The sequence below is a fragment of the Lygodium microphyllum genome, chromosome 6 (genome assembly GCF_053477565.2).
Source record: "Lygodium microphyllum isolate KBCC chromosome 6, Lygodium_microphyllum_v1.1.10, whole genome shotgun sequence".
NCBI classification, from domain to species: Eukaryota; Viridiplantae; Streptophyta; class Polypodiopsida; order Schizaeales; family Lygodiaceae; genus Lygodium; species Lygodium microphyllum.
The window spans coordinates 90,200,938-90,211,863 of NC_141140.1; the positions used below are offsets into that span (position 1 = coordinate 90,200,938).

Consider the following 10,926-nt stretch of genomic DNA (forward strand, 5'->3'; position numbering starts at 1 on the left):
AGGCTTGATTGATCAAACTAGGATTCTCATCTATGAGGAGCTACTTTACGTGGCCTAGATAGAAACCCTTGAACCACTTGACCAATCACTTTCATGTGCTTATTATTTGATAGCTTATACTTTTTATTCCATGAATTATTAGGGTTTTCATTATCCTAATGTGGTGAAAATTAGAAGGAAACTAGAAACATGTTATTTATTCTTCAATAATATATTTTTGTATCGATAATATTAATTTGTATGAGGTACCCTTTCTAGGATAGTTGGGAGGGGCTAGTATATGACATCAACTCTTATGTCATCAAAGGCTAGCCTAGAATGATGATGGGCATCTATTGTGTCACTTTGAAGCTTAGAACTCCCATGACGACCCCTAATCAAACCTCAAACTTATGTTCTTTACTTAAAGGCAACCTCTCATTACTTGTAACCAACTATGCGTCCTCCACCTTGGGTTTAAGGGTGTGTGCTCTTCTGTTCCTTACTTAAGGCCAACCTCCCCTCAAGTAAAGAACAACCTCCCCTCACTAGTAACCACCTTAGCCTCTTGGTCCGCCTTGGGTTAAGAGTATTCTACTCTTTTTGCATATAAACAAGTTTCCTTTCACTCCCTTTTCTGTCTTCCACGTCATCTAAGCAAAGCACTAGCCTTAGGTCCTCTCTCTCTCTCTCTTCCAGCTTGCCCTTACTGTCTTCATCGTCCCGTCCAATAGCCCTGTTTTTTCACTCTTTTGTTCTGCATTCCCCTCCTCCAAACCACTATGTAACATCATCACTTGAGTTCAGTTCCAGGCCCAATTCAGCGCAAACTCAGTTCCCTCTGCGTTGGGTGCTCTCATTCTTAGCTCCATTTCGCCTCTGACATCCGTCCATACCATGTAAGCAAACAGCCTTCTTTCTCTGCTACCCAAATTCTACTTCCCTTTCCTCCTTCTCACCTCAGCCCACAACCAACCATGTAAGCTGCTCTTCTCAAGCTGCTTGCTTGCTTTCTGGTTTCTGCCTGATTTGATGAAACTGACCCATTTCCTATCAACCATGTAAGCCTTTTGCGTAGCTGTATCCTGCATTACCTGACCTCATCCCGTTCTCCTTCTCTTCATCATCATCATCAGCATTTCCCTATCCATCATGTAAACATTTTCCCCTTCCTCACCCTTTCTTGATCCTAATAAAAGAGCATAAGCCATCATCCTGCAAAATATTCAAGATCTGCATCATGTAACTCGCCTTCGGCATATTTCAGATGCTTCCTCAGCTAGCCCCATTGGCTGCAAAATCATGTAAATGCATGTGACTCAGTCAAGGAATTGGCAGTTCAACCCCATTTTTGCAGTGATCATGGCATTTTTGCTGCAGCTGAAGTAGCTTGCCAGAGTGTACAGATAGATTCAGTATATTGAGTTGGAGATTTCTTCATTTGATGCAAAAATAAGCATCCGGCATGGTATCTTTTTATACAAATGGGTGATAAGCCCAGAGCAAAACAGTAGCTCGATGAAGTGGCAACAATGCTAGTTAGGCCACGTTAAGAGCATTGTAAATGTAGAGCCAACATTAGAAATTCTCGACTTCCACAATGGTGATACAAAGTAATTATACCCAGTATTTTGTAAAAACTGATGGCATAAACAGTTCAAACCTACGGGGAATGCTTTGATCTACGTGCACTTGTGATCTTCTGTGTCAAAGTGGTTCATCATGGAAGAGACATATATACCGTTTCAAGGGATCAAGAATGATTTAAAAGGGAGGTTGCGGTGCTATAAGGAAGATTGGATTGGTGGATTCAACTCTGGCTACAGGTGATATTCTTTTCCTAAGTATTGCTTGATGAGCTTGATTGTCTATGCTGCTCAATGAGTACACGGTTCTGCTCCACTCCGATTCACTTCTTGTTCATTCTTGCTTTGAGTAAAATGGTCAAAAGATACCCATTTCAGTGATCCAAATGTAGATTGTGATAACTTTGAATTGTTCACTGTAGGATTTTTGCTCCCACAACATACATATTCTTTGCCTCAGCTATCCCTGTGATATCTTTTGGGGAGCAACTGGATAGAGACACAAGTAAGATCTACCTGTCCATATGGTGCTTTTCAAATCATAGCCGAGAAACTTGTAAATCATTTTTTGCAACGAAATGTCTTAAAAACGGGGATTCTCTGAGACTAGAAAACATGATCATATGAAGTCTATCATCATGGACATGCTAACTTATAAGTTTCTCTCTCTCTTTTGGAAAAATATCAGATGGCATCTTAACAGCAGTTCAGACTCTTGCATCAACTTCATTCTGTGGAATTGTTCACTCCATCATAGGGGGGCAGCCACTGCTCATATTAGGAGTGGCAGAGCCTACAGTTATTATGTACACATTCATGTACAATTTTGTCAAGGATAGAGAGGAGATTGGTCCGAGACTTTTCTTAGCTTGGACAGGCTGGTGAGTTTTTCTTTCCATTTCACATCATCTTGGATGATACAATCTTCTCTGCATTATGCTTTAGTTCGCTGCAGTTGATTGTGGACATTTGCTGGATCTGACACTTCTATAATCATTCAGGGTCTGTGTTTGGACATCTTTTCTCCTATTCCTGCTAGCAATATTTGGGGCATGCAATATAATCAACAGATTTACACGAGTTGCTGGGGAACTCTTTGGCTTGCTGATAGCTATGCTTTTCATGCAGCAAGCCATCAAGGTGAACATTTCTACCGCAAGCTTTTCCCTTGTTTTAAAACATGTATTCAAATATCTACTCTCTAAGAGGTGATGCAAGAAATTCTTGTTGAAATGCAAGACTTTTACTAATCATGGGGTGGGTGTCCTTAATTAAGGGTGTTTTTGAGGAATTCCGAATCCCTGAGCGAGAGAACCCAGCTCTGCCAGAGTTTCAAAGTTCATGGCGGTTTGGAAATGGGATGTTCGCACTGGTCCTATCATTTGGGCTGCTCCTTACAGGGTTGAGAAGCAGAAAAGCACGGTCGTGGTGCTATGGAACAGGCATGTACATTTCAAGGTTTTCTATATCCACTTTGCTTTAGTACTTAACTAAGAGATATAACAGCATGCTGCTAGTAGGTTTCTTAATAAAATCAGAAAGGTGCACAACTAGAAAGCCCTTCTATTAAAACCATGCCCCAATGGCTTGTGCTTCTTTCCTTATGTTTCATTACTCGGACACATGCTGATGTCTCGTAGGTTGGATGCGTGCATTGATTGCTGATTATGGAGTGCCAATTATGGTGCTTGTTTGGACGGCAATATCATATGCACCCACAGGGCATGTTCCCTCTGGCATTCCACGTCGCCTCTTCAGTCCCAACCCGTGGTCTCCTGGTGCAGCCAAAAATTGGACAATCATAAAGGTATGCTGCAAGTTCTGTCAGCAGGAACTTGCACCACTAACATTCAGGCCTTGGAACTCAGGAAAGCCTCATTTCACAATTAATAATTGTCACTGATTTAGTGATTTTACTGTTCAATTCTTTCAGGAAATGGTTGAAATCCCAATACCGTATATCTTTATTGCCTTCATTCCAGCGACCATGATAGCCGTGTTGTATTACTTTGATCACAGTGTTGCATCCCAACTAGCTCAGCAGAAGGAGTTCAATCTGCGCAAACCTTCGTCTTTTCACTACGATCTTCTTCTGTTGGCTGCACTGGTTCTATACTGCCCTTTATTGCTTTTGATATAGGAAAGTGCAATCTGTGTTGTGGCTTTATCCAAAACCGTGATAATCAGTAGTTATTTGTTATCTTGTATGACTAGCAAGATGTATGCTATGGGTCCACAGAAGGTTTATGGCTTCTGTCCTGATGAGCCCATATTTTGTCAAGCTTAGCTGTCTCCCCCTGTTTACAAAAATGTGGCAATGTCTAGATTCATTGCTTATTGATGATGTTTCTATGTCAGGTGGTTGTTTGTGGCTTGATTGGGATTCCCCCTTCAAATGGAGTCATTCCACAGTCTCCTATGCACACCAAAAGCTTAGCGACATTGAAACATGAGGTAACCACACGTTCTCTCAATCCATGTCTCTGTCTTGTACCCTGGTTTGCATATGAATGACTATGTTCTTCCACCTTGTCAGCTGGTGCGCAAGAAATTGGTGGAGACAGCAAGAAAGAGCATTGATGGAAACTCGTCTCTAGGACAGCTATATGGAAGCATGCAAGAAGCCTTTCAACAAATGCAGACTCCTCTTGTGTACCAGCAGCCATCATCACTGGTATGTTGCTAGCATCACATATACATGCAGAGCTGTGATTTATAGGACAGAATGTTCACTTAGGGTGCATCATGCGCAGGCCCTGAAAGAGTTGAAGAGCAGTACTATTCAACTGGCTGCAGGAGCTGGCACTTTGGATGCTCCAGTAGATGAGACCATCTTTGATCCAGAGAAAGATGTTGATGAGCTGCTCCCTGTGGAGGTGAAAGAGCAGCGCTTGAGCAATCTTCTGCAGTCTCTGATGGTTGGTGCATGTGTGGGTGCCATGCCGGTCTTGAAGATGATCCCTACTTCTGTTCTCTGGGGTTACTTTGCATTCATGGCCATTGAGAGCTTGCCTGGAAATCAATTTTGGGAGAGGCTGCTGCTACTTTTCACTGCTCCTAGTCGACGATACAAGTATACGCTCAAATCTCTCATAATTCCAATGTGCTTTCTTCTCCTTCTTAAAAAATTGACCAACGTAATGAGAGATCCTCATTAAGCAAGCTACTCAGATACATGCACATGCTCACATGCTGTTGTAAGGAGGCATTATTTTTATTACTAGAGGGATGATGGCCAATGGTTCTGTATGTGTCCGGGCATATTCTCAAGTGAAAGGCTTGCATCCCCTTGACAACCGACGCATAGAGGACAACCATTTAAGGCCATCATCCCTCTAGGAATAAATATAGTGACTCCTAGCAACAGATGCCTCAATGCCTTTCTTCTTTCTCATTCAATTGGCCAAGCTAATGAGATATCCTTATACTTGCTCGGGTGACAAATTTGATTCTGGCACATTCCTTTGTGAACAAGTCAGGATGAACTGATCAAGACTCATTGTGCGCCAAAATTTGACTATGTGCTCAAATTCCTTTCCTGTTTGTGGCAAGCCAAATTCATGATCCTGATCAAAAGATACAACCATTCTTTCCTTGTGTGCCCAACTTTTAACTGTGTTAGCCAAATCCCTTTCTTGTTCTTAGCAAGCCACAGTCAGGTTGACTAAGCTTTCAATCCTTTGCATTGTCAAGTCAAATTCGTGATCCTGATCAAGAGATACAATCATTCTTTCCTTGGGTGCTAAACTTTTAACTGTGTTAAGCCAAACTTTCCCTTTCATGTTCTAAGCAAGCCACATTCAGTCTGACTAAGCTTTCAATCTTCTGCATTGTTAAGCCAAATTCACGATCCTGATCAAGAGATACGATCATTCTTTCCTTGTATGCGAAACTTGCAACTGTGTCAGCCAAATCCCTTTCTTGTTCTCAGCAAGCCACATTCAGGTCGACTAAGCTTTCAATCTTCTGCATTGTTAAGTCAAATCCATGACCCTGATCAAAAGATACAATCATTCTTTCCTTTTCTGCCAAACTTTCAACTGTGTTAGCCAAATCCCTTTCATGTTCTTAGCAAGTCACATTCCGGCCGACTAAGCTTTCAATCTTCTGCATTGTTTTGTGACATTTGGCAGAGTGCTGGAGGGTGCGCACGCGTCCTTTGTGGAGACTGTGCCATTCAACACGATAGTGGTGTTTACGCTGCTGCAGCTTGTGTACCTGCTGAGCTGCTTTGGCATCACCTGGATTCCTGTGGCAGGGGTCCTCTTCCCTCTGCTGATCATGCTTCTGGTGCCTGTCCGGCAGTACGTGCTCCCCAAGTTCTTCAAGGGCCAGCATCTGCAGGAGCTCGATGCAGCCGAATACGAAGAAGCTCCTGCTTTACCATATAACATGGCTATGAAGGTAAGCCACCTTTAAAACTTAGAAGCTTTGTAATATTACATTTTTTATTTGAGAAAGGCGGTAATTTTAGAAGTTTATCCTTAAAGCCAGTCAATGGATAAATTGGTAAATATTTTCTTCCTTTCTGTGATATTAGAATTGACCCAACGGAAATGTTTCAAAAAAGTAAAAAACTAAATATTTCTAAATTTAAAAAGGAATTGTTTTGTAAGTAAAATGGAAACAAAACAGGGAAAATTCCTAGGGACAATGACAATTAGCTACATGCGTAACTAGCTAGTTGTACTCCAACTCTGTTTATTAGAGTAGATGTTTAGGCATCTGTGTTGATTGCGTGAGAAACTTGGTTCAATTCCCAAGGGACAAGAAGGTGGATTTCAAGCTCTGCCCGTACGAGGCATTGTGAGGTTATCTAGGAAACTCCCAGAATTGGCATTGCACTACAAAAAATGTTAGCTAGATATAGTTGGACATGCCAATATTCAATTGACCATTAGAATAGAGGAGCCAATAATGTAACAAGGTTCAATAAGATATTCAATTGAGCATTAGGATAGAGGAGCCAATAGTGTACCAAGATTCAATAACATATTTTTTTACCCTAGGGGCCAATAATAAAATATATAGGCTTTGACAAAGGGATTAGTAATAAAATATTTAGTCAATAGTGTAAGAAGGTATATTTTTTGACCCTAGGGGCCAATAATAAAATATATAGGCTTTGACATAGGAACAGATAGTGTAACAAGGTTCCACAATACAATATTTTCTTAAGCCTAGCGGGGCCCAATGATAAAGTAGATAGATTTGGATTGTTGCGAAGTGGTTTATGTCATTGAACATAGCATTCTATAAAAAACCGTGCATCTAGTTCCAAGCCATTGCCCATGTGGACAGAACTCAAATTTTTGCTAGCGTTTGCAAATTGTGCCAAGTTCACTAATCAAATGTTTATGCTATAAAGCATTTTAGTGTTCAATCTTCACTTCGTGCCCAACCGTGTGAGGATAAGTGATCAATTTTTTGTGCAGATCATGTGATTAAGCTTTTCCTGTTTGTTACACTATTGATAGCTCTACCCTACCCTCGACTCCATATGTGAGAGAGGTATCAATGTCCTTTGAGACATTTAAAAGGCACATAGGACAAAATACCATATCTAGTCATTTTCATTACAATCCACCTCCATGTATCTTGCCATAAAATGAGCTATATGAGTTGTATATATCGTTACCTTAAAGTAGCATAATACATAGATTTTTCGAACTTAGATATGTAATCATGTTGTTGCCTTGATGGACCATCCATTTGCCCTCTTTTCTAGATACCACCATCTTTGTGCTTTCACTTGGTCATGATTTGAGTTGTACTTGTGTGAGCTCCTCTATAATATACAATTTGCTTCCTTTGAAGCATTTTGATTACTTTTGTGCTTTGCTTTATATTTTATATTTTTATACTCCAAAGTTGCTTGATTATTCCCCTTCTTGGTGATGCACCATAAGGTCACTCTATTAAACCCTTACTTTTCTAGGGTTTTATTTTGGTCTATGGGATGGATGGTTTAGAATAAGGTTGATGATCTTTGTTATTTAATTGTTACATTTTTTCATGCCGCCATTGTGATGCTACAATTCATGCACATGACTCAAAACTTTATTGTTATGTAGTTTCCATGACCGTTGAATAACAGTTATCATACCTTGCATATCTACCTCCTTTCTTACTTGGATTCTCTTTTGCACATGCTCTTGCACTTTTGTTGTTATTAGCTTGGCTCCATCTTCAATCTTCTCACTAGCTGTAGCCATCTTGGTCCCCATCTTTTCTTTTAGCTTGCCATGTTTATGCATTTTGGAGAGGGAGTCCTCAAGGATTTTAGTCTCTTCTTTGAAGTTGCATGCTTGGTAGCATAGAGATTCTTGCACTAGCTTAGCTCTCTAGTTGGCTTGGGTATCATTGCTAATACTATCATTAATGTCTTTTTTGGGTACACCTCTAAGTTAGGGCAAGAGCTCAAGTCTAATCCTCTTGATTAGGTGTTTTCCTTGCATTATAAGGGGGAGGTGATGAAGTTTATGAAGAGAGGTATGATAACACACACACACACACACACACACACACACACACACAGAGTAATAAAATCAATTAATAGAAACGACTCTTGTTTTAGGGGCTTTCAATATGTTGATGTAATTCAATTGAGTTGGCCAAGGGTGCACGTCATGTTAGAACAACATGATCTTTCTTGCAATGCTAATAATTATGGTCTAAATTGAGGCAAATTTTGAAGGTTTTTCATTGGCCTAACTTCACTTGTTTATGGAATATACACTTCGTAATTGCTTTATGTCATCAAGAATGGTGGTATGTGGCCATACATTTGGACCTCCAAAATTTGATTTGGATTTTATATTTTTACTTTAAGCATTAGAAATTCAAATCTCGTGACTTCATTCTTTGATCCACAAGCTAAACTCAAAAACTCATTAGATTTTATGTATGACCTTATTATGGCTTGTAGATCGTGTACACTTACTTTAATGGTTAGCATTAAACATCAACATTTCATGAAGTTTGATTTCAATATTTTGCTTAACACATGAACACTAGTAAATGACTTTTCCTCGTTGCTCCTTAGCAAATAGAAGTCCCCACCCACGTTACCATGTTTCCATCCATAATAATTGGGACACCTCCATAATGGATCTTGTAAGCATGCACCATGCACATATCAAATTACATATATGTTTTTCTGAGGGTATTCATGTGGGGTATTACAGGAAGCTGATTTGCATGGGCTTGGGAAAGCCCCTACTCAACAAGATGAAGGTGAGGTCTTCGATGAGATGTTCACTCCAAGTCGTGGTGAGATTAAGCATCGGCGCAGCCCGTTGAAGTTGTCATCCACAAGTATGTTTATTTTTGATTTGATGTCAATTATGTGGAAGAAACAAATTAATCTTTGATGTTTATATGAGTATATCGATTTGAATGTGTATATGTACCTTTACAAACAATAATGTGGGTGACAACAATAAATTAGTTGCCCATGCATACAAATATATATATATAAACATTTATCACTATATATCTATATTTATTGAATCCAAGACGCGTAGTAAGAAATATTATAGTTGTTGATTGGCTCTTTGATGAACAGGTTCACCCGTGCCCTCCCCAAAGTGGTAGCCTAGTCATAGCTATGAAGGTATGGACTCAAGTCTCTTTGCTCTATGGATAGAGATATCATATGTTTCAATCTTATGGTGGTGTATGTGACTCTTGCTATTGTGAAGATTCCCAATGCATTGTAAAAACCATGCTTAGCATGGCTATTGCCCATTTGTGAGTGGTGGACGCAAACAACATGACAAAGGTTTGCCCATACCTTAATTTGGTATTTGTTAAGCGAATGTGGGGTTTAACACTCCATACTAGTAGAGGGAACAAAAAAACATTGTATTACCCATTAAGCAATAAAGGTGGAAGTCGAGCTCTTGGAAAATGTGTATCTAAACTTGTTTGATTTATATTGCTTATGACAAAGATGCTTGATTTATATTTTCATACTAGTGGCATAAAGATGTTGAGTAGATGATTCCATAAGTGATGATAAAGTGAAACACTCTTCGACAACTTTAGGTTCCTTCCATACTCTTTACATGAATAGGTGTGTAGGAACTATTGTTTTGAATATTTGATATACTTAATGTGAAACACATTCACAACTGTGAATAATCTCCAAGCTAGTTTTGCTCATCCTAGTTGCCATTGAGATTGGCTAGTTTGAGTATGTTTTATACATGTTTCTTTGTTTGCTTCGTAGATGAGGAACTACCCTACACAAATATTTTATTTTATGCCTTAATTAAGAGTCTACAAAGACAATCAAAATTTACATTCAAGGTCTTAGCTTGAATCTTGGCCTTTCTTAGAAAGTGCACATTTTATTAAAATGTGAATGGTAACATAATCAGTAGCATAATAGCAAGTGCTTTTCGATAAAAACAATCAAGGCAAGATTTTGGACCCAAAGTTATATCATTTCAAGAAGGCAATGTAAGATAATCTAGGAGGAAGGTAATTAATGGTTGTAGTATGGATATTGCATGAAGTTGATAATTGTCATTTAAAGTAGGTGTCTATGTATTCAAATGTTGGTGTAAGTATAAAATTGTATGTTGAGAGGGTAAAGCATTGGCAGTTGGGAGAAAATACCTCCTAATTATATGTATTTAGAGGAACTTGGAAAGATATTGAGGCCACTTATTTATAGATCATGCGACATGTTATCATGAGAAATACATGCTTGTGTATGAATGTGATAAGTAAAATAAGTTGAATGATGAATGAAAATACATTTTTGAAAATGAGAGGGTAATTTACAAGGGTATCTTTTGCCTCTAGCAAGGAATGTTAAGTTATGGTGCTATTTGTGCAAGAGTATGCAACAGAAGAGGAACACGAACACAAAGAGGAAAGAGAAGAGAGCTTGAGAATAAGAAGAGAAGAGAATAAAGTGATAATCTACATTGAATGTGGAATGAATATTAAATGCAATGGTGGACTAATCACTCCTTGCATGCAACCCAAATTGTTAGTGAGGACATGAAAATAGGTTGATGATGATGTTAGCATTAGAGACGGAGGAGAAGGCTAAAGTAGGAGTGCACACGAAATTTAGAAAAGAGATGAATGATTTGCCCCAAACTTATTGCTATAAATAGTAGGAAATCAAAATACTAGTCAACTTGAAAATGGGGAGAAAAATGGTGTAGTTGGCTAGCAAAATGTTGATTGACTAGGTTGCCTTGGGGTCGATTGATTGACCAAGTTGGTTAGGGGTCGAAAATGCTAAGACTAGAAAACTGTACATTGCACAACGTGAGTAGACTTGGCACTCATTGAAAAAGAATTGTACACAAACTAAATGGGTAAAACTAGTTAAAGCTTC

The 10,926-nt window shown here is 39.1% G+C and overlaps 1 protein-coding gene across 1 annotated transcript; it reads left to right on the forward strand.

Annotated features, from left to right (window-relative positions):
- The first annotated feature begins 439 nt into the window (after positions 1 to 439).
- LOC148034792 (putative boron transporter 2) lies at positions 440 to 9,477 on the forward strand. Its single transcript, XM_087679763.1, has 13 exons — positions 440 to 1,805; positions 1,988 to 2,070; positions 2,254 to 2,446; positions 2,567 to 2,705; positions 2,842 to 3,007; positions 3,206 to 3,372; positions 3,499 to 3,672; positions 3,924 to 4,019; positions 4,102 to 4,239; positions 4,319 to 4,638; positions 5,699 to 5,969; positions 8,753 to 8,882; positions 9,133 to 9,477. The coding sequence occupies exons 1-13, from the start codon at positions 1,702 to 1,704 to the stop codon at positions 9,159 to 9,161; spliced, it is 2,010 nt and encodes a 669-aa protein (XP_087535889.1). The 5' UTR covers positions 440 to 1,701; the 3' UTR covers positions 9,162 to 9,477.
- The last annotated feature ends 1,449 nt before the right edge of the window (positions 9,478 to 10,926 follow it).

Coding starts and splice junctions, on each gene's coding strand:
- LOC148034792 (XM_087679763.1), top strand. CDS start 1,702: ATGGAAGAGACATATATACCGTTTCAAGGGATCAAGAATGATTTAAAA. Junction 2,706..2,841: donor TCATGCAGCAAGCCATCAAG/GTGAACATTTCT, acceptor TCCTTAATTAAG/GGTGTTTTTGAGGAATTCCG. Junction 3,673..3,923: donor TTCTTCTGTTGGCTGCACTG/GTTCTATACTGC, acceptor TTTCTATGTCAG/GTGGTTGTTTGTGGCTTGAT.